This window comes from Geospiza fortis, unplaced genomic scaffold (assembly GCF_000277835.1).
Source record: "Geospiza fortis unplaced genomic scaffold, GeoFor_1.0 scaffold161, whole genome shotgun sequence".
Classification (NCBI taxonomy): Eukaryota; Metazoa; Chordata; class Aves; order Passeriformes; family Thraupidae; genus Geospiza; species Geospiza fortis.
In genome coordinates, this window is record NW_005054375.1 from 1,681,868 (window position 1) to 1,707,858 (window position 25,991).

Here is a 25,991-nt window from a genome sequence, read left to right on the forward strand (position 1 = left end):
AGAAAATTCTTCAGTGACCTTAGTTTGATGTCAAGTCTAGGAGGTTGCTGTTTAGATCTTTGTTTGACTGATGTATTTTCTTATTTTCATGATGTTGAAGGTTGTGTCTGTTGTCAGTCCATTACACTGACTTATTTTTAAACAAAATAATCTCAAGCTTGGCATCACAGTTTCTCCTTGGTGCTAGTTTTGAGCTGAAGGTTTGAAAGTGGCAGAGAGGGGGCCATGAATATGCTTTTCTGTGTGACTTTTACATAGGGTAACTGATGAGCCCAGACAGGTAAGATTGTTCAGAAGATTGAAAGTGGTAGAATGTTTATTAAACAGTTCCTTTTTTAAACCTGTGGTGATACTTGACATTTCTTTCAGTTTTTGTGCTAGCTATGCATGCAATAGTAATAACTTGAGGATTAGTTCCTTCACAAATATCTTGCTTTTTATAGTCATTTTTCTGTCAAAGTAGCTATTACTGTATAACTGAATTTATGGAGTCTATGCTGTGTTTTTTCAAACTCTGACTTGCTTCAGAGTTATTCACTTTTTCCTTGTTTCCCTGTGCAAATTTGCACTGCTTTCTCTTTTCAAGTGGTTAACAAAATGTGAGGTGATCACTTTCTTTCTCTTGGGTCATGAGAGAATTAGGGCTGCAAAGAATGTTAGGCCATGTTCAGTCTAATCTCATTTCAGACACTGAATCAACTAGCTTAGTGTAATGTGGGGTAAATGTCTACCTTCACTAGTAAAAGACTTGCCTAAATTAGATCAGGTTGCTTTCCTTTACAGTGCTTACCATCAGGAAGTTTCTGCTAATTAAAAGTTGGATCTTCTGCAGTTTGAGTCTAATGCATGTTTGGTTCTTGATGGACAAGGTTGCTGCTGCCTTCTCTGTAGTGAACTGAGAGACCTTGGAGAGCATTGCTGTGTTCCGTATTTATTTCTTCTTAGGTAAATCCATCAGATTCACTCATTCTTGTGTCACAGACTGTTTTATTGTTATTATCTTGATTTCTGTTGCATCCATCTATGCTTTTAGAAGACACTCAAAAATTCATGTAATTTACTAGTAGAGTGGATGCTTCTCCTTTATCCCATTGGATCAAATTCTGGGTTAAGCTGCAGGCACTGTAGGTACGATCTTAAGAGTTTTTTAATCAGCTTGAAAGTGTAACTTCATTAAGAGTAAAAATCTGAAGATAATCTAGCCTCTTGACCCTGAATTAACACCTAATCCCTTAGAAAGCATAATTACTTTATAGGGTTATTTTCTACTAGGAAGAATAGTATGGGATTGCTTTGTTCCCTGCAGTAAAGCAGACCTGTAACAAAGTTGCATCCTGCCTGGTTTGTTCTTTTTGTTGTCTTAATGTGATTCATGTTGAAAGAAACTTGTTTCAATGCCTGACTTTGGTCTGCACAATTATTCCACTTGAAGCCACAAAACTGAATTATTGTTCAACTGCAATCAACTGTTTTAAAGACAGTGAGAAACAAATGGTGGTGGTGGTGTGTGCAAAATTCTGAACCCCATGTATCATGAGATGCCTTGCTCGACGTTCTTCTTGGCCTTGTGGATAGGAAGTGTTTCACTTTGCCTCTGCTAGTATTTCCATTTTCAGTTTCTTAAAAGCATACTTGTAAAGAGTTTAGATTTTTTGAAATAAAGCTAAATACAGCCCTTGGTGCCTAGTGCAGTGTAGTTTCCAGTAGGGCATAGGATGACTTTTCTTTTTCCATTTGAATTCACGAAAAGGTAAGCAGGTCATTGTTCGATATATTTATGTTCTTAAATAACTTATTGAGGTGTAAATCAAGGAAGGATTATTCACAAACTTAACTTGCACTTTAACCCTGAGAGAGTGATTTCATTCCTTTGAATTGAAACTGATAGATTTAGACTGGCTTTAGCCAGTGCTGTTTCAGACAAAAGCCTGCTGCTGGCAATGTGTATTGACCCAGCTAGAGTCAGAACAAAATCAAGAAAGATTTCTGTATATGCTGAAAAATAGATGGAATGGCTAGATCAAAATTAAAGCCAGCCTTTAAAAAAAATTAAACTGACTATGGCTGAACATGCAGAAGTTTCATTGCAGCTTATTAGAATGCTGTTTCTGGAAATGTCTTTAGAACTTAGACTGACTTTATCATATGCGCAATTACAATATAATTTATAATAAATTACATTAAGAAAATACCTAACATACAGACTAAGGGATTTTCTTACTTAGTGTGATGTCCCTAATTTGATGGAAGTGGTTGTAGGAACAGCAGCCCAGGAGCAGTGTTAGGACACAGTTTGCTTTTGCTTTGAAAGCAGCAGAAGCTCCCAGTGGGTAGCCATTCTCTCTGGCCATGCAGGTGCTCTCTGGCAGGCAGGTAACTGACCTGGTGCTCAGTGCTGAAGCAGCTCTGTGGAGGCTCTCAGGTAAACTGAGTTCACTAAGGAGCTGATACAAGGACATGTGCCCCAAACCAAATAGATGAGCTGAACTTAGGCTGAAGTAAGCTTGTAAGCAGGGAAGTCTTAAAAACCAGAGCTGCCTTTCCTCTTCCTGCACTGAACATGCAAAGGGACCCCGAAGGGCTCTAAATGCAAGTACCTAAAATGTAACTGTACAACAGGGCAAGGCAGCTCCTTAAAAAGAGATGGCTTAGAGCTGCTGGGGTGACGTAGGTTGAATAAAGATGTGCCCTTGCATGTGGGAGGAGAGGATGTGGGTCTCTTCAGCAGTCGTGCTTGTCTGTAGCAGCTTTTGTTTGCATTGCACAAACCTATGAGCTGTGGGTTCTTGCTCATAATTTTCTAATTTACTGCATGGGCTGTCATTCATTCGTTTTGCTTTTTATCACCTAGAGAATCACTGCACTTGCTCTCAGTCACTCTTGGGAAGAAGCAGTTGTTGTGTTTGTTCTGAGGGGTTTTCCCGCTCAGAATGTTTAGGCTGAGCTGAGTCTGAGTCTTTCCTGCTGTCCAGCCTCAGTCTTTAAAGACCTGCTGTATACAGTGACCAGTGAACAAACAAGTGTCTGTCCTCTGTTGTAGGTGAATTGGTATCTAACTTCCTTGAAAGATTGAACTCTGAAGTCGTTACTGTGCTTTGCAGAAAACAATGTAATGTCTTGTTTCCTTTGTCTAATTTTGACAGGATGTGTGTATTTGTAATTGAGGTGTGAAAAAGGGAGCAAGTAAAATAGGTCCAAATGTTTACTGGAAGAACTAGAAGGGAATTGGTAGCACTATCAGAATTTAATGATTGATGATACCTAAATGAGCAAGTAAAAAAGGGAAATCCTAATCCTTCCTGCATGTTCCCCAAGCTAATGTTAGGGTTTGGGAACTAATCCATCAATGCATGTTACCTATGCAAAGAAGGTGAAAACTCTGTGATTATAATGGGACTGTCTTAAAAAGTATCTCTCTGATTGTGCTGGTTGCATTGTACTTGAATCTTGCAAATTGTAAATCTCAGTGATTATGTGCCTAGCAGTGCTTTTAACACTTTCTGGTTTGCTTGAACATAATTTATAGCTCTCACATTATGCCTTCACTCAGAAATTTTGCAGATGGTTGAACTGATTATCACCACAAAAGACCTTTGGTCTCTTTCTAGATGAAAGCAGAATCCTGGCTGTTCATTACAAGTAAAACATGGACTTTAAAAAAAAATAATTGACCCGTAATCTTTAGAGATTAATTGATAGGACTTTCTCCACTTGTTAAAGGATGCAAAACACAAAAATCTGTGTTAAGTAAAGTCTGATTTTCCATCTTGGGCGAATGTCTTAATATCTTGTGCTTTTAAATATTTGCAGTATCCTTAGTAACTACTTTAGCTTAAGATTGCTCTTAGTCATGTCAGTCTTTGAATTTGTATAGGATGGCTTCAGAGAATGAATGCTGTTACCACTAGGTCTGCAGGAAGATATTGTTATTTTGCTGGATCCATTTATTTGCTTTCTGACTGTATGGTTGGGATTTTTTTGTGTTTTTTATTTTCAAAATACTAGCCTTGATAAAAATGTGTTTTAAAAGTGAAAGTTAAAGATAATCTTAACTGAGACCTTTCCAAATGAGGGTGTGGTGATAAGCACTGGACTTTCCTTCCAGGTCTTTAGTGATAATCTTACAGGCCAGTCCGAGGGATGGTGGCCTGTGCTGGTCTCAGCAGGTGCTGCTCAAATGTTAAAGTACTAAAGGTTGAAGAACTTGTGGCATGAAATGTCAGCAAACTGTTGTCATTGTTTTGTCCTTTTGTTTGCACTCCTTACCCTCTCTTAGATGTGCAGCATTTACTTTTTAAAAGCTAACTTTAATGTAAAAGTTGTATTGATAAAAGCTAGTATTTTGGGGTCTTATTTCCAGGTAATATCAAGTATTTGATATTTGATGAATTTTACTTCTATGATGAGGCATTTTTGTTTATGGGAGAGAAAATGAGATGATGTGAAATGGGCATTTTATTTCTATGATGATACTTTTTGCGAAGGGAGAGAAAATGAGATGATGTGAAATGTGGAAAAATGTCAGACAAAAAGGGTTAAACTCTAGGAAGGTAAAAGTTTAAAATGTGTCTCATGAGTGAGAAGAAAGTAAAAGTGAGTACTGAAATTGCTTTAAAACTTCTTATTTTCACAAGTGTTTTTTTAAAGCTTCTAACATTAGGAAGTCTAACACTTGATCTGCTGCAATGTTTTTCCTTCCTTCTGCCAGGTCGTGACAATGCCTGCGAGAAGACCTCGTACATGTTCCTGCGGAAGGAGCTTCCTGTGCGACTGGCGAACACCATGAGGGAAGTCAATTTGCTGCCTGATAATTTACTGAACAGGCCTTCAGTTGGGCTGGTACAGAGCTGGTAAGTTTAAAAAAAAGTGCATTGGAAAGTTATTGTAAAACTAACACTGTTTGTATTGTTCTGCTTGCAACAGAGAATCATTGAATTCTTGTGAATCGGTCAGTTTTCTGCCTTGAATTGTTTATAGTGTGTCTTGTCAAATGAAGTTTCATTTTCTTCTAATGTTGAGTATATACCCTAATCTGGATCCTAGCTAAGAATTTGTAAGTTAGTCTTGTTAGTTAGTAAAAACATACTGTTGTCTCCCAGGTAATTAAAATTAGTCCATAACTTCCAAGAACAAGCTTTTTAAACATTCCTTACTGTATTGCACTCATGGCTTCTTGAAACAGCTGCTCTTTCTCCTTATTCTTCCTTTGTCAAAAACACTGAGAGAAAGTTAAAACCTCATCTGTTTTTCTCACTGCTAAATCTTGAAAAACAATCTGATATTCAGTGGAAGGTATGGAATGGGTCAAAAATCTGGTGTGGAATGGGTCAAAATCTGGTGTCATTCAGTAAACAACCTTCTCCATTGTAATAACTAGTGTGGATCTAAAGTGATTCAAAGTCCTGCCATCTTTTCCACAGTAATTAATTTCTAGCCTAATTGCATGTTTGCTGAGATTTAGAGACTGCTGCCTTGGATGTATAAGCACAAAAAAATCGTTGTTCATGGGGTATTTATTGTCCATTTACCTGTTAATATTTTCCAAATACTTTTTGTAAAAATATTTTTGCAGTATACAACAGAAGTCTCTTTGTGAGTAGCAGCTTATTTAACAGTAAAAGCAGCTAATGTTGTAGGCTTGTGTTAAATTCAGTCACAGCCTTTGAGCCAAGAGCTTCTGTGCTGATTGTATGGTGACTGCTGGCTTGGGTCTGCTGTTTATCAAGCTTCAGACTTAGAAAATATAAATTAGGATGTATGGAATTGTGTTTGTCTTTGCAAGATAACAGTGGATGTCTTGATGACCACTTCAAGTACAGTGATGAAGTGCTTCAAGTGAGTGTAAATGCTGTGGGGCCACACAATCACTTTGTGGTTAGGTGCAGCTTGCAAGGTTTGAAGGCTTGTCTGTCTGTCTGATGTCACAGGAAGTTGTTATGCTTGTAGAAAAGAGTAGATAATATGCAGGCCTTCAAGGCTTTTCTAATCTGGTTGACTTGTGAACCTCTTTTTAATGAAATATGGACAAATAGGTGAATGAAGAAAAGGAAATAATTTTTCTGTAGTAACTGCAGCATAATATTTCTAATCCAAATGTCTGTGCTGTGGCTTGTCCTTTTGCCCTGCCTCTCCAGAGCTAAGCAACATTTGGATCCCTGTGGCAAAGGAACTGAGTGTTCAGAATGGAGGCCCCTTCAGAATTTTTGCTGAAGAGATTTGAGGACTCATAATGAATTCTATGGCCACGATAGATAACTACTGATTAAAAAAAGGAAAAAAACTCCAAGTAAAAAAAAGTAGCACCATGTGTTATATGACAGTGTGATTTGCACTATCACAGCTGTAGACCAATAGTTACCTGTTGGACAGGCTAAAAGACCAGACTGTAATGTGCTGAAGAAGTTGCAATGGACATCAAGCCCAGAGATGGAAGTTTGAAATGAAACTGTTTTCTGTAATTTTCTTCTCATTGTGATCTATAGCTAACTAAGAGTTTTTGTGGAAAGCAGTATCTTCATTGAGATTGTGAGAACATTTTTATCATCTTATGTCAAAAATAAGATGATAAAATAATAAATAATAAAAGTAATAATAGCATAATAATAAATAATTGTAATAAAAGTAATTGTAGCATTTTTGCCCCTGATTATAGGCATGGATTTTAAAGAGCTTAGTTCTTATTTTTCTGTTCAGAGATTTTAAATTGCTTAATTAAACATTTACCTGTAGTTTGTAAGTCCTGATGATAACCCTTGGGAAAAATTTACTTTTAAATTTATCTTTTAAAAAGACCAAACCAAAGGTTTTATTAACTTCAGTGTGAATTACCTTGAGTGTTTTCCTTAACCTAAAGTTTAGAGATACTATCAGAGTGAGATTCCTGAATTTTATGTAGTAGAATAAATAAATATAAATTTAGTTGTTCAGCTGTTTTGTGAGCTTGTAAAATGAAAAAACCCCCTCTTCTTAATGCAGTTCAAAACTACTTCAAGAAAATCTTTTTTTGAGGATCAGATTTCACGATCCTTTGTTTTTGCTATGCCATAGGTTCAGAAAGCTTGGCAGTTCATTAACAGGGAAGCAAAAATCTATTGTACATTTGCCATAAGATAGAAAAACATTTAATTCCTTACTCACTTTAATATATTTATTTTCTAATATTCAATAATTTATCTAGTCACAAGCAAGTTTGTTTCATTTTTGCTATGATTTTACGCTAGAAAATCTGCTTTTATTTGCTTTTGGTGAGACTCCAAATTAGCTGGAGCTTTAACATTTGAGTTCCCAATCTATTCATTAATGCCAGCATGCCAAAAATTAATACACAATGGTCCTAATCTTTAAGATGGGTTTTATTAGACTTATAATTTAAAGTGCTCTGTAAATAGAGGAATAAGAAATCAGCCCTGCTTACAGTGCAGCCTGGATCCTTTCCCATCAATCCCCTCTGCTTCCAGCCATCAAACATTCTGGGTTGCTCAGTTTTCTCACCCTTGAGATTCCCTTGGGAGGCAGCCTGGTTTTGCTGCTCCCTGCTGCAGGCAAGGCCTGTTCTCTCCTTCTCCCATCCATCTCCATGGCCATGCTGGAGGCACTTGGCTTCCTGTGCTTCTCTGCCTATCTGATTTTACAACTGATTGCTTGATTGCTCTTGGGAAAGGTGCTCTGTTGGTTTTTTTCTCCTTCCTTTCTGGGCTCCTCAGCCTGATGTGTGCAGCACTGAGGAGAGGCAAGACCCCTCTCCTTCCTTTGTACTGCTCAGCTACACTTTCCTGAATAAAGCTCCCATTACCCAGAGAGTGAACTCTGAACAAACCAAAAATAATAGTTTTGCATTTCAGTAAAGGTCAAACATCAGCTCTGTCCCAGTTTGAGCTCGTAGCTTAATTTGTGTGTATCGTTTGCAAGGAGTAGGAAAGAAATCAAGTGACTCAAGACTGAAGCACAGTTAATATGTTCTGGCTGTGAGCTGCAGTGATTCCAAACAGCAGACAGATCAACAATCAGCGCCTTGTTTTCAGCTTCTAAAATCAATGGGCAGCTTGCTTGACCCAAAGAAGTGGGCTTGTTTTTGGCCAGCTTTGAGAGAGCACTATAGCTAAAGTGCAGGTAGGATATTGAATATATAGCAGAATTGTTTAATAAAAGATATGGTCACTAATGTGATTTAGGAAAATAGTTACAATAAAACCTTACAATGAATAAGGTTAGAGCTTATAAAATATCAAAAGTAAATGTGAGGTTTGCACAGTATATTACTCAGTTATATGTAAAATTCACATTTTTTTTAGCCCTGGACAAATTTCTCTATTTTTTCCAGTGCTTTTCCTTAGAAAATGCTATAAATTTCCATTTCTCTCTTGGGAAAGACCCATTAGAGAAATATGTACAGTTTGGGGATTAATAATTGGTTTTTTTTTTTTATTTTCTACATTGAGACTATGCTAGCAAGATTGTGTTACCATGGAGATTTATCATTTTAGCGCTTTGGTATTAAAATGATTGTAAAGGAAAATCTTAGTGAAATACACATCAAGGAAAAATCAGAAGTATCTTGCATGATTTTTTAAAAAAAATAAAATCCAGAGCTGACATTATGGGCTTTTGCAGTGCTTTCATGTATGAAATGTGCCATTCTAAAATTATTGCATTTGGCAGACTAACAAGAATTAGATCTACGTGGCAGTAATTAACAGAAGAACAAGGCAAAAGGGTGCTTGAAACCAAAGAGCTTGCCCAATGAATTGTAGTGTATTGTGATAAAAAATTAAACAACAGAAAGACAATATGTTTGAAGGGCATGGACTTTGATTTCTGCTTTTGATGACTCACCAAATATAGCAAAATATAACTGACATTCTCTTTTTCTCATATATGCTGGAATTTTTTTTAGATTTGTATTCTGTATAGTTGTATTGATTTATTAATGATACAGTAATTAATGCACTATTCTGGTACTTTTTTGTTCTTTCTGGCTGGTAATTGTATGTGAATTATGTTTAAACATCACAAGGTCTTGCTTTTCATTGCTTTACAAATCCTGTAGTTACCATCTTCATTTATCCCTCTCTGCACCTACAATTCAAATTAAAACAAAATGCAAGGAAGTAGATGGATTGTATGAAAAGAAAATAACTTTTTCACACACACTTTTACAGGAATGGACTGTATTGCTGGCTGCTCACCTTCCTCAGAGTGTAATGGTGGTGGTGGTTATTAAGACCAGAGTTTTGAATTTCCTTTAAACATATTTTTTCTTAATTTGGGAGAGAGGGAGTGGGGTGGGGGGTTGAATTTGGTGTACAAACTGGAAATCACACCTGCATAAAAGAAAAAGGTGTTCAGCATTTGCACCTCTGAGTTTCTATTCAGAGACTTCAGACACAGGGTATTACAGCACCCCAGACTGGGTGATGTACAGTGTAGGCACTGAGCAGTGGGTTAGGATTGTTTGACAATAAGTGACTTTTTTCTAGCTTGATTTAATCATGGGCTTGGAAGAAATTTGAGTGACTTTGGTTTGAAGTTCACCTTTTCTCTGAGCTAACTTGCTGGGTACCATACTTTTGCTAATGAACTTGACTTCTAAAGGGGTATTTCCTTTGCTTTAGAATCAGAAGGAGAGATCTCTAAAGGAAAAGCATTGCCTGTTTCCCTAATTTCTCCAGTAATGGCAGGCAACCAGTCAAATCCACGCAGTACAAAAACTAGGTATCAGGTGCCTTCAGTACCAGCAGCCTTCATTGCTGTTTTATCCTTGTGTCTGCACAGGATCGCTGTGGTTTGACATTTATGGTAGGAGGTCTGTGTTAAAAACAACCTTTGTGTTGCTTCTCAAATGTGGTAAAGTTTCAGAACCAGGACTTTGATAGTATTATACAATGACAGGTGGGGGTTGAAGAACATGTACCTCTCTGAGTGAGCATGATCATGATTTAATTGTTGTTGCATGTGAATCAGCCAAGTTCAGAGTGTGATGGTTGTGAACTGGTGCCATCTCTTAGCAGCATAAAATAACATCTTTTAAAATAAGCACTACTAAAGGTGTGAGCTATGTGCCCTTCTCATAAGTGACAAATATTTGGGGGATTTCTGTAATGGTTCCTGATGTTTGCAGGAGGACACAAATGCACTGAGGGACATGAGCTGCTCTTCCTGTACTGAACATGGTGAAAATGTCAGTGTCCCTGAGGAGTGTCACAGTGACCTGTGGTTGAAGCTTGAAATGGAGGTGGACCAAGTGGCATGTGGTTCTGGAGGGAGTCACATAGACAACAGTGCTGGCCCAAGCTTTACTGTAGCTTGAAGATGCAGGATGGAGTTTCATACCCTTATTAAGCTGGTCTTAACATAGAACTGCTACCAAAAGAGCTTATGCATAGGTCATTTTGTTGAGCTGACCTAATCTACTGGGTAGCTGCTACTGAAAAGGGAGAGGCTTGGTTGTGTGTTTTGCTTTTCCCTTGGGTAAGCTCTGTGGTTATCTTTTCTCTCTTGTGTTAGCTTTAGATGTTTAGACCTTTCAATTAGTTGTTTTCATGTGCAAGAAAGGTTTGTTTGGTTTTTCTTCTGTCTATTTCACCTCTGCTGGGAGTTGGAGCTGTTGACACACACGTGTGATTGCCATCTGATTAGTGTTGATACTGTAGTTGGAGTGGCAGTGCTTAGCTGTGGTGGTGTTCACAGGGGTCTTAGGATGAGGGAAGAGACGAGAATGTTGACTCCATGTTTCAGAAGGCTTGATTTATTATTTTATGATATATATTATATTAAAACTATACTAAAAGAATAGAAGAAAGGATTTCATCAGAAGGCTAGCTAAGAATACAAAAGGAATGAATAACAAAGGCTTGTGACTGATTAAGACAGTCCGGACAGCTGGACTTTGATTGGCCATTAATTAGAAACAACCACATGAGACCAATCACAGATTCACTTGTTGCATTCCACAGCAGCAGATAATTATTGTTTACATTTTGTTCCTGTGGCCTCTCAGCTTCTCAGGAGAAAAAATCCTAAGGAAAGGATTTTTTATAAAATATGTCTGTGACACTTAACCAGGAGTGAAAAGAGGGTAGCATTGAAACCCTCCCTTTTATGTGTGTGATTGTTTCCTTGTGTGATTATTTACCTCAGGAAGCAGGTCCTGGATTCTGTGGTCCATAAAGCTCCATCTGAGCTGCTGAATGTTGCTCCAGGGGTGATGGCTGGTCCTGAGGCACAGCACTGTGTGTGAGGGGCAGAACTTGTACTGGTGGTGCCAAGGTCCTACAGAGCAGGCTGGCAACATTCATGTTGAGGGCTTCTGGTTTGGGTCCTCTGGGGCTCTAAGCCTCAGTTAATCTCCTGTGAACCAAAAGTCTGAGCAGGAGAGAGCTGTGTTGTGTAAGAGGGGTTTTTATGAAACCGAGGGTTGTGTCACACAGAGGAGCTGTGGGAGTGTGTGAATGGGTGTGCTCTCCTGGAGAGCTCTGGTAGGACCAGCTTGGTGCAGTCCTGTTATTGTGCCTTTTGGGGAGTGTTCCCCTGAGCTTTTGAAAGAAAACTTGGATTGCTGTCTGAGGAATATGGGAAAAAACTAACATCAGTACAGAGTAGATGAGCGGAAAAATCAAGATACAGGGACAAACTACCTGAAATTACAGATGTACCTGTAGAGAGGTTTTGCTTCTGTTGACTTCAATTGCATTTATATAGCAATTTTCCTGAATTGCAGACTGTAAGGTCATAAGTAATACTTTTTAACATAATATAACATATTGCAGTTGCTTTCTTTCCCTTTGTTGCAGCATCCCTCTTACTTTTAGTCTTTGAAGAGAACTGTGTACTCTGCATCTATTACTTTTACATGACCCTGTAGTCTTAAAACTAAAGAAATTAAAAGTATTTTATGTTTAAGTATTTTAATTCTCTTTTTATAATTTTTGCTTATTTCAGGTACATGCAGAGTTTCCTTGAGCTTTTAGAATACGAAAATAAAAGTCCTGAGGATCCTCATGTTCTGGATGAGTGAGTAACTTATTTTTCCTAACAGTTCCTTTTCAGATAATCTGTCTCAAATACCAAGTGGTTTTGTACTCTAGGAAAACAGTTACCTTATTTGTAAGTTAGAATGTATATGGCAAAAGCTAAAATTGTGATCTGGAGTCGAATGTAAGTATCTAAGTGCTTTTGAACAGTATATTTTGTATTTATGCAGACTGGTAGTTTAAGAAATGGCATGAAATACTTCCTTCAAGACTGTATTGAGAAAACAACATGGGTTTGAGACTATACTTGCATATCAGATACTTAAGAGTAAAATGTCCTTTTAGTATACATTGAGCTTAGTGCTCTATTGTAAATAAAGTATGTTAATACATTAATAGTTTGGGTTTTTTTCAGTTTGAAAGCATTCTGATGTGTCAGTCATTGTTTTTATCTAAAAGCTTTTCTAATGGACTTCAATTAGTGGTGTTCACCTACCTCACAGAATAGCATTACTTGAAAAGAAAGGAAAACTTAGCCAATTTTCTTTATCAACAAAATCACATTGAAACTACCATTAGAATGTTTCCTTGAAATGTGTATGCATAAAACAGAGAAGAACCCCACATGTGAGAACAGCAGGTGCAACATACACATCAGAGACTTGAAAACAAAACAAATAAAACACACACACACACAGAGCTGTCCAACACTAGGGTCTGTTGTTACCCTGTACCTATAGCAGTCAGCTTTGTTTCAGGATATTACTTCTTGCAGGGTTTTTGTTCCATTAATTAACTTTCTTAAGGTAGTTTGTCTTTTGGATTTCTTTTTAAGCTCTGAAATCCTGCATGATCAAGCAGTGCTTTAAAGAGAGTTTCACCGAATGTCTTGCTCTGTTTGTGCACCGTGCAGCCTGTGTTGTGCAAAAATGGTGTTTTGCCTTCAGCAAACTTCATATACATACATTGTGTTGTTACATTAGGTTAAATAAGGGCTTTGGGAGGTGCTGCATTTCAAATGTTGTGCACTTTTGGTTGTGAGCGTGTTATCTGAGATCTTGACACTTTAGCTTTTGTGTTTCAACCAATACATGTAGGGGAAGCTCAGGTGCAAGAGTATGAAGTTCCCTGTGTGGCAGAGCTGTAGAAGGAGCCATATGGATTAAAGACTGACTGAGTTGTAGTGCTATTGAACAAGGGGAAAGTAACCATTTACTCAGAGTGAGTACTGTGCTGGAATTCTGCCTGCAGTTCTGGGTACTGCCTTTTAAGAAATTAAAACACTCATGGGCAGTACTGATGTGAAGGGAACAAGCTTTAGAGACTTGGGTAGTTCCACCTCTGAATAATGCTGAAGGCATTTGTCTAGACTGGCAAAAAAAGATACTGGAGACACTGGAAGTCTGCATGTGCCAAAAAGTAAGGTCACTATAATAAGGAATAATGGGTTGCTCTAACTGAAGAACTGGAGCATTAAAAAATGTCTGGTTTATATTAAAGTTGAGCATGTGTGCAGGGCAAAAAGTAAAGATTGTAATATTAATGAGAACAGACTGAAGGCTGTAGACCATCCATTTTAAAAGCTTTTATAAATAGATTAGATAGATTTAGTGACATTCTCTAGGTATGCTTATTCTGTAGAGAATAAATCAAATCAATTTTTCAACCGCCTCTAGCTGTCACATTTTGTGATTCTGTATTTACATCATCAGCATGTTTGCTGATGACACAGGAATTTCTGTTTGTGACTAGTTTATCAGCAGGCTCTCCTTTAAGGGGTTAAATTACCAAAACTTAGGTGTCTACTGCCCTTTGAGATGGCATGAGCTGTCCTGAACACCTGAGTGAGCTTGGCAAATGTAACACAGGTCCTTTTAAGCCTGTCATGTCCAGGATGTGTGGGTTGAGGTTGTGGTTTTGTAACTTCTGAAACCATCTTTGGCGTTCTGTATATAGGTAACTGAATTTCAGCTTTTTATGAACTTCAGAGGTTCAAGGTAGATCGCAGTATAATAAATAAAGGCTAATGAGTAGTTCTCTTTGAGATCTGGTTTACAGTCTCATAATTAACACATCAATTATCTGATTCTACCATATGGATATGGCATTCATGATACTGTTTCATGGCAACTGCAAATATTGTTTGCGATGCTCTAAATGAGTATGAGAACAAATATTTCATAATGAAACAAATATCAATATCATTCAGGATAACTGTTTGTTAAAAGCTTTGAAATCTTGCACTTATTGTATTCTGTGTAATTGTGTACATAGAATAAGGATGCATGGAATTTATTGCTACCTATTGAGGTGAAGTTCAGTTAGGGCGTTTGACAGTAAGAGCTGTCTTCTGTACTGCATCTGACCTTTGAAAAGACATTAAAACTGTATTATCTGATTAAAGAGCAGATTTGTTCTGTTTGGCAGTATTGGATAGACTATGTAAGATTAGAAAGTCAGATTTACTTTCCTGCTGTGGGATGTCATCTCTTCCTAACTTACTGAAGCCTACTGAAGCTCTCTTTAATTGCATATTGAGCTGTAATTAGACTTTTAAAAACATTCTTTACAAACTATGTCTTTCAAAAATACTCTTAACTATGTCCATATTTATCTTAGGATACCACAGGTAAATCTAACAAATTTCTCAATTCCTGTGCCAGTATTCCATGTTGCTGCTTTCTAGCCCAATGCAAATTTCATGTCTTGTGGTCAGAAGCCCATCAGTATGATCAGAAAGTATCAGGAATGCTGCTTTTCACTGGGGAAAACCCCCACAATTCTAAGTTAAATTAAGTTTGCATAAAAGTTTTCTGTTCTCTTCTGATTGCATGTATCATTACATATGGAATTTGAGCCTTTATCTAGGAATTTAAGTCCTAGAAGACACTTTAAATGTCTTTAGGGATGCATAAATGGAAATAGTTCTTTTCTTTAACCAGATTGATTTGCTTAAAGAAAAACTTGGAAGATTATAAAGTATGTCTGGTCCTTTAGACCAAAGCCCTTTTTGCTGGCAGTAGCTGTGGGGTATCTCCGAGTACCAAGAGCAACCTATGAGGGGTTGGAGCAGCTTAATCTCTTGGCTCCTTTCCACTGGCCTGTTCCTGTGTGGAACAGGCTCTAGAACAGCACATTTTACTTGTTAATGTTACAGGGTATATGGCTAATAGTACAGAAGACCCAGCTTTGCATCCTTTGCTCACTGAATGCCCATCCTTGTCCAAGGATATCAGGTGATTTAGGCATTTCATGATGGCCCCCATCCCTTCTCCTTTAACTAGCGCCACAGGATGTGAGTCTTGCCTGGGTGGAAGTGCCTTTATTCCAGTACCATCCCAGCAGCTTCTGTTTGGAGCTGAACATGGTCCATGCCTGTCCACCTCAGACACTCAAAAAGCATGAAGAATAACAGGGCAATTGATTTTTAGACATTAAAGAGTGCCTTGTTCTGTCAGCTGAGGTGGACTTCAGTTTCTGTTCTGAGTAACAGTAGCAGAGGAGAGAAGGGGAGCTAAACTGATCATTCAAGGAGGTTGGATATCCACAGATGTGCTCTATCAATGTTGGCAGTAGTTCTTCAATTACTGCTTTCTAAAATGGTGCAATGCTTTTATCAGTTGAACAGAAAACTGTCCCCTGACTATTTGTGGTTTTATCGCTGCTTGGCTAGGGAGCCTGCTGTGGAGTTCTCAAGAGTTTGGGCTCTCTTCCTGGGGAAACCATTTTCTGTATTAATGTTATGGTATTATAGATGTCATCCATGTACTGGCACAGCTGTGTGTGAGGCCACACAGTGAAGTGAATTGGGAAATGGATGTAGTGGAAGAATAGCCTACTTTGAGCTCTGTGCTCCCTAAAATGTTGGTGTGTGGCCAGCAAAGGCAGCAGTGCCCCTGCGGGGGAGAGGGTGAGTGGTTATAGGAGTTGATGCAGAGACTAAACTAGAGCTCATTTTCAGAGTGGCCCAACTTCTCTCTGCTCCTAGTGTATGAATTGGGCAGATGGATGTTCATGAGTTTTACCTTTTTGTGAATGTTGGACAAAATCCTTTGAAGATATTTTTTTCCATTTGCTTTGTTCTAATGAAGCATTTCAGAAGTGTTTCAGTTTCTCTGTTGGTTAGCAGACCTTATGAAGCCTTACTGCAGCATTGCCACATTCCTGTCACTGTCAGTAGTAAAATGGCATGTTACTTTTACCTTTTTGATAACACAGATATCTTTTTTAGCTGTAGAGGGGTCAGGAGGAAGTTTTTCTGCAGTTCTGCCAATCAATGTGATAACAGGAGCCCAAAGATAAGGTGTCCACGCTTGGTGAACGGTTCAAGTGGGCAGAAGTGTTGGAAATTGCCCAAAATGTCACTATCCAGTCAATGCATGCAGGTTTAAGCTGTGTTTCAGAAATTGAAGGGTTTGTAAAAAATGCTGTTCACATGTGCTCTCAAAGGACATTTAGTGCAGCCTCTACACCCCGAGTTTCTCTGCTGGTTTCTCTTTGTGGCCCTCTCAAGGGAGGGTGTGCGGGGGAGTGTCCTGGAGCTGGCAGCCACTGCAGCCCTCAGCTGCCAGCATGTCTGAGATAACATGCACAAGGAACTTGGTAAACAAGAACCTTCCTTTCTGCAGCGTTGCAGTTAAAATAGTGGCTCTGTAAGCAGTTTGAGCTAAGTAAATATTGGAGTTCATCTGATTAAGAAGGTGCTGTTTTGTTACTTTTACGTAATGTGAAATGCTACTTTAATTAATTTTGAACTTTGGAAGTAGATATACTTTCTAGTAGAGAAATCTTTCAGAGTATGAACTTCTACCTCTCTTTCTTGTGATATTCAGCTGCCAGTTAGCAATGATTCAAAAAAGAGCAGCCATATGGAAAAACCCCAGACCATTGCATTTGTTGCATTTAAAAGGGTTTTTACTCATCATTTTTGTGCTTTTCATGTTTCAGGTAATATTATCCATAAGAGACACTAAAAAAATTCCCTTTGTCTTTATATTGACTTTCTTATGCTTGTTTTCTTGTACTGTAATGATGGATCAAAACAGAATAATATATGTATGTTATTAGGAAGTTAATTAATGAATGTCACAACACAAGTTATTTCTTGTATTTGCAGAATTTTTTTAGCCTTTATTTATTTAACACCTGTGGTAATGCCCTAAGTATTCTTCTGTTAATGCAGAAACCACTGAAGCTCACTGAACTAAAGTAGCTTCTTAATAACAATTTCTCATTTGTCAAACCAACTGCATTATTTATTCTTTGTGGTTTTGAAAATACACAGAATTGTGGACAAAAAATGTAACTGGTAAAAATTTTTCAGAGCTGTTCTGGAGTATTCCTAGTTAATCCCATAAACAGTTTAAAAATTCCTTGATATGGTGTCCCACAGTTTGAGTACAGTAAAAGCTTTGTGGCTTTTGGGGATGTAGCAGGTAGAGGGACAGTAAGGAATGAGTGTTAAGCTTAAGGAGGTGTATTCTGATTTCTGCTCTGCTCCTTTGAAATGTGCCTGTATTCCTCTTGTGTTTACTCCTTTAAAAACATCTGCTTAATGGAAACACATGAGTGAACTCAGTTATCTTGGAAGATGGAACAGGAACTGTCATATCAGTGCAATAATCAGGCATTCCTTTATTATATATTTAGTTTTATGCTGGCTAAGCTTCAGCTCTGATTTTGCTGGTCTGCAGCAGATAAACCTAAGCCCTTTGCCCTCTGGCATGCTCTGTGCATTGAAACACTTTTGTAGTGGGATATCAGTGAACAATTTGCTCTCTTGGCATCAGGTATATATTTTGGATAGTGGAGGTATTTAAAAACAAATAGCAGAGCAAACAACAGTTAGGAGAGAGTGTTGTCAGTTGTGTTTCAGATGTGACTGTAAACATTGCTTCCAGCTCTGCTCTTTGCTAGGGCCTTGTTGCTCAGAAACAGAGAAGCAGCACAAGTACAGCCAGGCACCAGGCTCTGACATCACCTTTCAGAGGTAACAGATCCCACAGAGCCAATACTCAATAAACATATAAGGTCTATAAACCTTTTAAGCATTAAATGTTCTAAACTGCCCAATCAGCAAGACTGGTAAGTAAGAGAACAGTCATTCTGTACTATGATAGTATTTAGAATGGGGAATTAGGCAGTTAAAACTTCCCCTTTTTTATGCAACAGAGTAGTGTTGAAAGACTGCTGAACTGTTTGTTAACACACAGGCAAAAACTGCTAGCTAGACTAAAGATCAGGAAAAACTAGTAAAAAGGGATCCTACATTCCTTTGCTGATGGCAGTGTAGAGTGGGAGAAATTATTTTAAAAGTGTATCACTTGTTAACAATAGTATAAAAAAAATTGTCTTGACTAAGTGGTGCTGAAAAGGGAGAAAACATCTTATTTATATGTGGTGACCAGTGGCTGGTCTTTTTTACTTTTTGTGGTCTTTGTTCTTTCCCTTGCTCATTTGCAGAGGGATTGGACTAGATGACCTTTCAATGATTTCTGTGATTCTTTCATTAGCATTATTCTACTTTTGATAAAAATAATGAATACATTTATTTTCAGTATTTGTTATAAATCTACAAAGAATGTTCTGTTGATGTTTTTTTGGAAAAGGATCTGTAGAATTGCAGATGCAGGCGTAGTTGAACAAGTGTTCCAGCTCTGCTTTCTTTGGAAAGCTGCATTTCACCATTTGTACTTTCTATAACAGCATTATATAAACACTGTGGTGTTAACATTAATTTAATATTGGAGAATGTAGCGGAATTAAGTAGTACTGATTTTCCATGTTTCCTCTTTAGAAAGCTATTAATAATTGATATTTCAAGTATGTATGGGTTTGCATATGGGGGAAAAAATGATGAGCACATTGAACATCATAGGTGTTGACCAGCCTTGGCAGGAGAAACAGAAATCCTCCAAGCTGTTTCAAAGGAAATGCTTGTTAAAAGCAATGGGAGTTTTATCTAAAAGCTGCCGAGCTCTGGACGAGAGCTCCGTTGTATTCGCTCTGCCATCCAGTGGTGGCAGAGGAAACTGAGCAGGACTCGCACAATTACCTGTCCTGAGATTCTGACTTAACCCAAGGGATGCCAGGTGAAGGAAATGCATTCAAAGTTCACTGCATGGGTTGAGGTGTTGGGAAGAAAGCGCAGATTTTTCTAAGGAAATCTTAAAGGAGGATCAGTTTTTTTTCCCTGAGTTTCCTTTCCAGTCTCTCAGCTACTGTTTGGAGTTGCAGGGGATGACAGTTATGGTAGTGCATATGATTGTGGTGAAAGAGAATCTTTTGCTATCCATCAATGTTGAAGAGAGATTGATTTAATTTCAATGAATATTTGTGGGAGGAATAACTTAATTTGGGGCTCTAAATGTTTCACAGGTCTTGTGAGTGAGAGATTGATCAAATACTTCTTTTTAAATAGGCTTGTTTAGGTGCTATATTTTTGTATTTTCCCTCTGATATTTGTTTCTGACTGGGAGGCATAGTAAAGAGATAATATGGTTATGCTGTTGAGTTTAATTTTATTTCTAATAATCTGTTTCTAATTTTGTTTCCTCCAGCTTTTTAGATGTTTTAATTAAAGTCAGGAACAGACACAATGACGTGGTTCCAACCATGGCACAAGGGGTGATTGAGTACAAGGAAAAATATGGCTTTGATCCATTTGTTAGCAGTAACATCCAGTATTTCCTAGATAGATTCTACACCAACCGCATCTCTTTCCGTATGCTTATTAACCAGCACAGTAAGTAATTGCTTTTCTCTTCCTTGGAAACTCAGTTATTGCTTGTAAACCTGAAGATGAAGCTTTGTTTTGTATTTTTTTTTCCTTACTCATGACTATTCTGTGCTAGTTGTGGCAAAAGAGATACTGGCAGCTGGGTAATTTGGTACTTTGCAATGATCAGAAATGAATCCAAAACACCAGTGTGCTTTCTTTTAGCGCTGTCAGTCTTTGTTAGTGTGGCTGTTGCTTTTTAGTCTTACTGGCTGAGGTGGCTTGTGAAGTGATACGTGAAGTATTTTAGGTAGTAGTAGAGTAGCTGTATCTTCCTGTTCACAAAGCTTTCAACATAGTTTGTAGAGCTCATATTTATTTCATAATGAAATGCAAAGATGCCATACATTTTGAATAGGTTATGTACTATACATACTGTTTTTTCCAGCAAGTTAGCTAGACTTTCTTGCCTTCTAAAGGTGTTGAGTATTTCTAACTGAAGTTTTAAATTACATCTTGTCTTCCCTTACTTCCTATTTATGGATAAATGCTGGAATTAGTCATCCTTTGTCATTAGGTTCTGTTTCATTTGTTGTTACTAATAAACTCACTTTTTTTATATTCATATTACAGAGTGAAGGGAGTTACTTGCACAGCTCCTATTAACCAGTATGTGCAACCATGCAGAAAGTGATCTGTGTAAAGTTAAGGACAGTCTTCTGATCTGCTTTAGTGTGTCTTGTGCCTTTTAGCTCTAGAGCTTCATTCTCTGCTCAGTGTTTTGCTTTTCTGAGCCCTTAGAAATTGTTGTATGCTTCAGATAATGCAGATGCTGGAGTATGAGGTGTTTTACTACAAGCTGAGTGTCTTTCCAGTAGCCTTTCATGTGACTAACAAATGCCTTGCTGCCTGTGTACAGATAACTTGAATGTGGCAAAGCACAGAAAATGAGATAAATGTACAGCTTTTTCTTTACTTGCACCTGGGCAGAGAAGTGAGAGACATAAAACCAAGTTAAAAGGCTTTCAAAGAAGAGTCCTAGCAATAAAGTACAAACATTGTCCTAATACAATTTTTGGGCTGAGTGCTACTGTAATTTGCAGTAATCCCAAAAGATTGAACTTGATTCATTGAACTGAACTAGCTTTTCCTGTGGATCCTCCTCTTTAATTGTTCTGGGCGTAAAACTGCTTGTAGATGCTTAAAGTTTAGTTGACCTTGTATAGTGTCTGTGTGTTAGCAGTGTTAGTTGTTTGTCTGTGATAGCAAATATTAATCTTGAAGCACTGAAGCAAAGGATAATTGGAAAGCAGAATGGCAATCCAGGTTTTTGCATGGTCTGCATTTCTGTTCCTACATTCCTGGCAGACTGTTTCCTCCAGAACTGTTCTGCAGGACACAGTGCCCAGTGTGTGAGCTTGCTGTGCCCCGGGTAGGAAAAGCTTTCAGAGCTAGATTTTTGCTCACCTGATGATGCACCTGCTTCATGTCAGAGCTCACTAACTTGCTAAATTGGCAGAAAATCACTCCTGAAATAAAGTACAAAACCTTTCTACTTCTTTGGGAGTTTTCTTTAAACTCTTGGTGAAGGGTCTGGTGAGTACCAGACCCTTGTACAAAGAGGGAGTGGGGGATCATACTGCTGAGATCCAGGGAGAGGAGTGAGTGAGACCTCTGTGCCAGCTGTGAAATTGCACCTTAGGTGAGTGTAAAAGGCTTCTAATGATGCCTTACAGTTCCACAGTCCTTTTTACTGTAATGTTTTCATTGTTGTGAGTGCTTCTGTTCTGACATAACAGTATGAATGGAGTGCTTTACATTTTAATTTTATCTAATTTTTGATAATCTGCTTTGAAATGTAGGTTTTCACCTTAACCCTCCTACATCATGAATTCTGTTTTAACTAGTCTTGACTGTAAAAACTGAAAATAAAAAAAAAGGGAGGGAAGATGAGCAGTTAGACATGTAGTCTTCTTAAATGAGGATTCTGGCAATTTGCTGGAGTATCTTTTTACAAAATGATGCCGTATCCACTAAATCTCAGATGCCATCAGATTCCAACTTTCTGGCCTGCATCAAGGGTAATAAATAATTTACTACCATTTCTTTTTTATTTTAGCACTTCTGTTTGGTGGAGATATTAATCCTGCTCATCCCAAACATATTGGAAGTATTGATCCTAATTGTGATGTGGCAGAGGTGGTTAAAGGTAAGATGAAGTTAATATTTTTGTTACTGAAATCCCCTAACTTAAAATATTCAGAAATGTTTTGTTGAGATAAAAGAAATTGAAGGGGATTTAAATCCATTTCTTCTTTTCTTATGTTATTAAATGAAAGTTCTGCTCACAATAAAGCCCTGGGCTTATTGAGACTTTCTAATGTCTTCATTATTGAGAAGAGAGAAGCTTTTGGTTTGTTAACAGAACTAAGAAGACAATTTTATTTTTAGTAGCTTTAATCTGTATTTTTAAATATCAGATGAAGTGTCTAAATGTTTTGTCAAACTTTAGATGTTTTCTTCCTGAAAAACTTAGAAGCAAGTTCTCATGTACTGCTTTTGTATCACATGCTGGTATTACAGAAAACTAAGAGTAAGTGGAATTTCAATTTTGTTTAGCTAGGTCTTTTAGTAAAATGTCCTCAGGTGTGCAGGTATCCCAGTGAAACTCCACATTGCTCTGTCACCTGATCATACACAGCCTGTTGTGTCTCCTGCAGAGGACATGGATGTGATGGTTGTACCTGACTGACCTGGCACAGTCACACTGCAAGTCCTGTTTGCTCTGTGTTGTGAATGTTTACCTGCTCTCAGAATGTTAGCAAGGAGGCATGAGGCAATGCCTCCTGCTTCAGGAACATCTCAATGGAAGGTTCACACTCTGGGTGTGTCTGTTTGCAAATGCAGGTCCTGCTGTAGGAGAGAATTCCAGGCTCTGTCCTTTGCTGCTCTTTGTGCAGCTGCAGAGTGGGGTACAATGTGTTTTTATCCCTTCACTTTCTCTCAACCTTTGGTAAAGTCAGAGGGAAACCTTTCTTATCTCAAAGTCTGACCTGCATGATAGCTCACTTTGTAATGCTTTTTACAGCTTTTTTTCTAGCTCTTCTTGGCTCTTAAGGTGGCCTTTTTCAGCAGCTTTTTTTTTTTTTTGGTTGACCTTATTCCACTTTGGCCCCAACATTTTATGTGTTACAGCCAAGTTGTTTATTTAGCTTTGCCTGCTAATAGCAATATTTGAATAAATTTTGATCATCAGATTCACAGTTGCTGCCTTTGATGGGGGAGTGCTTAGTGTCAGAAGGTGCTAAGTCCAGTTTTCAATCAAGTACCTGAAATAGATCATACACACCACTGACCAAACAATGTCCATTGTTGCCTTTCAGAGAAACAAAATGGCCTTAAAGACAGGGGATGTATAGTCCTGTCAAGGTGATTGAGGCCTTTTCCATGTAGAATTGGTGGAAGGATTAATTTATGTCCTGTATGCTGTGCTAGCTCCCAAATGTTCTGGTTCACAGGCAGCATTCTGAGCAGTTTATCAGTTAAAAGGTTGATTTTGGTACTATATGTGGCAGCTATTAAGCCCTGTATGCCCTTCAAAACAATATAGAAGTGATTAAAGCAGCCACATCTTGCTTCAAGCAGCTGCACCAAGTGCTGTGTCTGTGCTGCCTGAGGTGGCTCTGTCTTGCTGACTGTCCTGCAATGAGACTTGAGCTGACAGCAAATTCAGGTTTTTCTCTGGAGCCAGGATTTTAGATTTACCAATAGATCTCTCACTGCTACTGCTACTTAATCTCCATCCATGCCATGAAGCATGCTTTAAACTTCAGTCTCTTCCACAGTCATAGGACTCTACCAGAGGACTCTACCTCTTGCCTTTTAGAGGAAGATGAAATGTTAGACTGCACTCAGACTGTTTGACCCAGATTTGCTAAGAAAACAATAAGAAATATTTCAAATACAGAATTACAGAATGAATGGGTCAGGTTGGAAGGGAGCACAGCAAATCAATTGATCCAGCCTCCTTCCCTGCTCAAGCAGGGCCATCCCAGAGCACCTGGCACAGGATTGTGCCCAGATGGTTCTTGAACATCTTCAGTGAAGGAGACTCCACACCCTCTCTGGGCAATTTGTGCCAGTGCTCCTTCCCTGCAGAGGGAAGAAGTTCTTCCTCATGTTCAGGTGGAGCTTCCTGTGCATCAATTTCTGCCTCTGGTCCTATTGTTCAGCATCACAGAAAAGAGCCTCCAAAAGGCTCCATCCTATTGGCACCTCCCCTGCAGACACTTTAAAACAGAGATGAGCTTCCCTCAGTTGTCTCTTCTCAAGGCTGAGCAGGCCCAGCTCCCTCAGACTTTCCTCATAAGAGAGATGTTCCAGTCTCTTCATCCTTGTTTCCCTGCACTGGACCTGCTCCAGGAAATCTCTGTCTGTCTTGTGCTGAGGAGCCCAGAGCTGGACACAGCTCTCCAGACACCTCACTGGGGCTGGGTGGAGGGGCAGGATCCCCTCCCTGCCCTGCTGGCACTGCTGTCCCTGATGCACCCCAGGATCCCCTTGGCCCTCTTGGCCCCAGGGCACTGCTGGCTCATGGACAGCTCATTGTCCATGGGCCCCCAGGCCCTTCTCTGCAGAGCTGCTTTCCAGCAGGGCACCCCAGCCTGTGCTGGTGCCTGGGCTGGTCCTTCCCCAGGGCAGGACCCTGCATTTGCCTTTTCTGAATTCCAGACCATTCCTGTGCCCCTCTGTCCAGCCTGTCAAGGCCCTTCTGAAGGGCTGCCCAGCTCTCGGGGGGATTGGCCGCTCCTCCCAGCTCTGGGTCTGCAGTGAGCTCACTGAGGAGGCCTCTGCCCCTTCCTGTAGTCACTGATGGAGAAGTTAAACAATATTGCCTGGTATTGAACCTTAGAGGGCACCTCCAGTGACAGAGGGTTACTTAAACTTTCTACCTGTTTTTCAACAATACATAAAGCCTGATTTAGGCTATGGGAAGGTATTTTCATGGGGAGTCATTTTTGGTTCAGTAGAAGAAATGAAGAATCTTCTCCAGCTTTTTCCCCAAGAGACCTTGAAAATCAAGTACTGTAAATAGCATTTTGTTTGAAGAACCTGAATTTGTGGCTGTAATGTCATCCTGTTTTGTTTTAGCTGGAAAGAGCAAGTATTAAATTGTGATTAGAAAATAAAAAATAAGTAGGTTTTATGGTCAGCCTAAGATTACATCTTTCTATTTTTTAAGACCTGAACAAAGAAGAAAAATAGGTTCTCTCCAGTACTGTGCTTTTCTTTGTAGAGCCTTAGATAGAGTTTTCCCTTTCCTGACAACTGGGCTATGAGTGTAGAGAGAAAAAGGGATTAGATTGGATACCAGCTTTATGTTTGTAAACTGGTGCTCCAAGTGAGTGTTCTATTTGTGGTCCTTCACAGGGAGGATGGACACTGCTGGTCATGGCTAGATTTTGATAAATCAGTGTTTGTTCTGTTGTTTTGTAGATGCTTATGAGACAGCTAAGATGTTATGTGAACAGTACTATACAGTGGCACCTGATCTGGAAGTTGAAGAATTCAATGGTAATTATGAAATTAATTTAATTGATGTGTGCAAGAAAATGTGTTTCTGCTATCTGTGATTCCTAGTTTTGTTATTTAATTGTAAGTTATAATTTGAACTATGCAGTTACTTTTGTTCTAATGTGTCTGCGTGGGCATCTGAACTATAGTTTATCATTATGATGTGTACTTCTTTATGCTGAAAGCAGAGCTCTATCTGCTAAATTCACTATCACTTTAAAGAAAATAAACCAAGACTCCTCATAACTGACAAGGAAACATGCCTGCCTTCTCATCTTCTAACACAGCTGAAACTTGTTTTATTCCAAAATATGCTTATAAATCCATGAATTCCACTGGCACTCTCAACACAGTAGTGAGCCCTTCTGTGTAAGATGGCAAAATTGGAATTTTTATTAAGTAGTCTATGCTTTAAATCCTATCGTAAACTTCTCACATGGAAATCTGTTTCAAGTTGATTGCAGAGATGATAATTGGATGACACCAAACTGATGAGACAGGCTGTGTCAGCATATTGACTGCTTTTTGTTCATTATTTTAGTAACAAAAGGGAGCTTATTTTTTTTTAATTAAAAAAAAAAAATTCCTGAGTGATCCTCTGCCAGATTTTGGACAGCAGCCAAACATAAGACTAAGATGGCTCCAAACTTCAGCAGAAGAATGCAAAAGTCTCAGAAATAGGTAACACTCAGTGGGAGAGTGTGATACTTGGAATGTGTGTTGCTCAAAGT

General features: G+C 38.6%; 1 protein-coding gene across 1 annotated transcript in view; it reads left to right on the plus strand.

The window, feature by feature from the left end:
* Positions 1–4,713: 4,713 nt before the first annotated feature.
* Positions 4,714–25,991, plus strand: part of PDK3 (pyruvate dehydrogenase kinase 3) — a 36,184-nt gene continuing 14,906 nt past the window's right edge. The window contains exons 1-5 of the mRNA XM_031060201.1: positions 4,714–4,850; positions 11,938–12,009; positions 19,529–19,713; positions 21,806–21,895; positions 25,183–25,260. Coding sequence (XP_030916061.1) covers positions 4,741–4,850; positions 11,938–12,009; positions 19,529–19,713; positions 21,806–21,895; positions 25,183–25,260 — 535 coding nt within the window. The 5' untranslated portion in view covers positions 4,714–4,740. The remainder of the gene's footprint in view (positions 4,851–11,937; positions 12,010–19,528; positions 19,714–21,805; positions 21,896–25,182; positions 25,261–25,991) is intronic.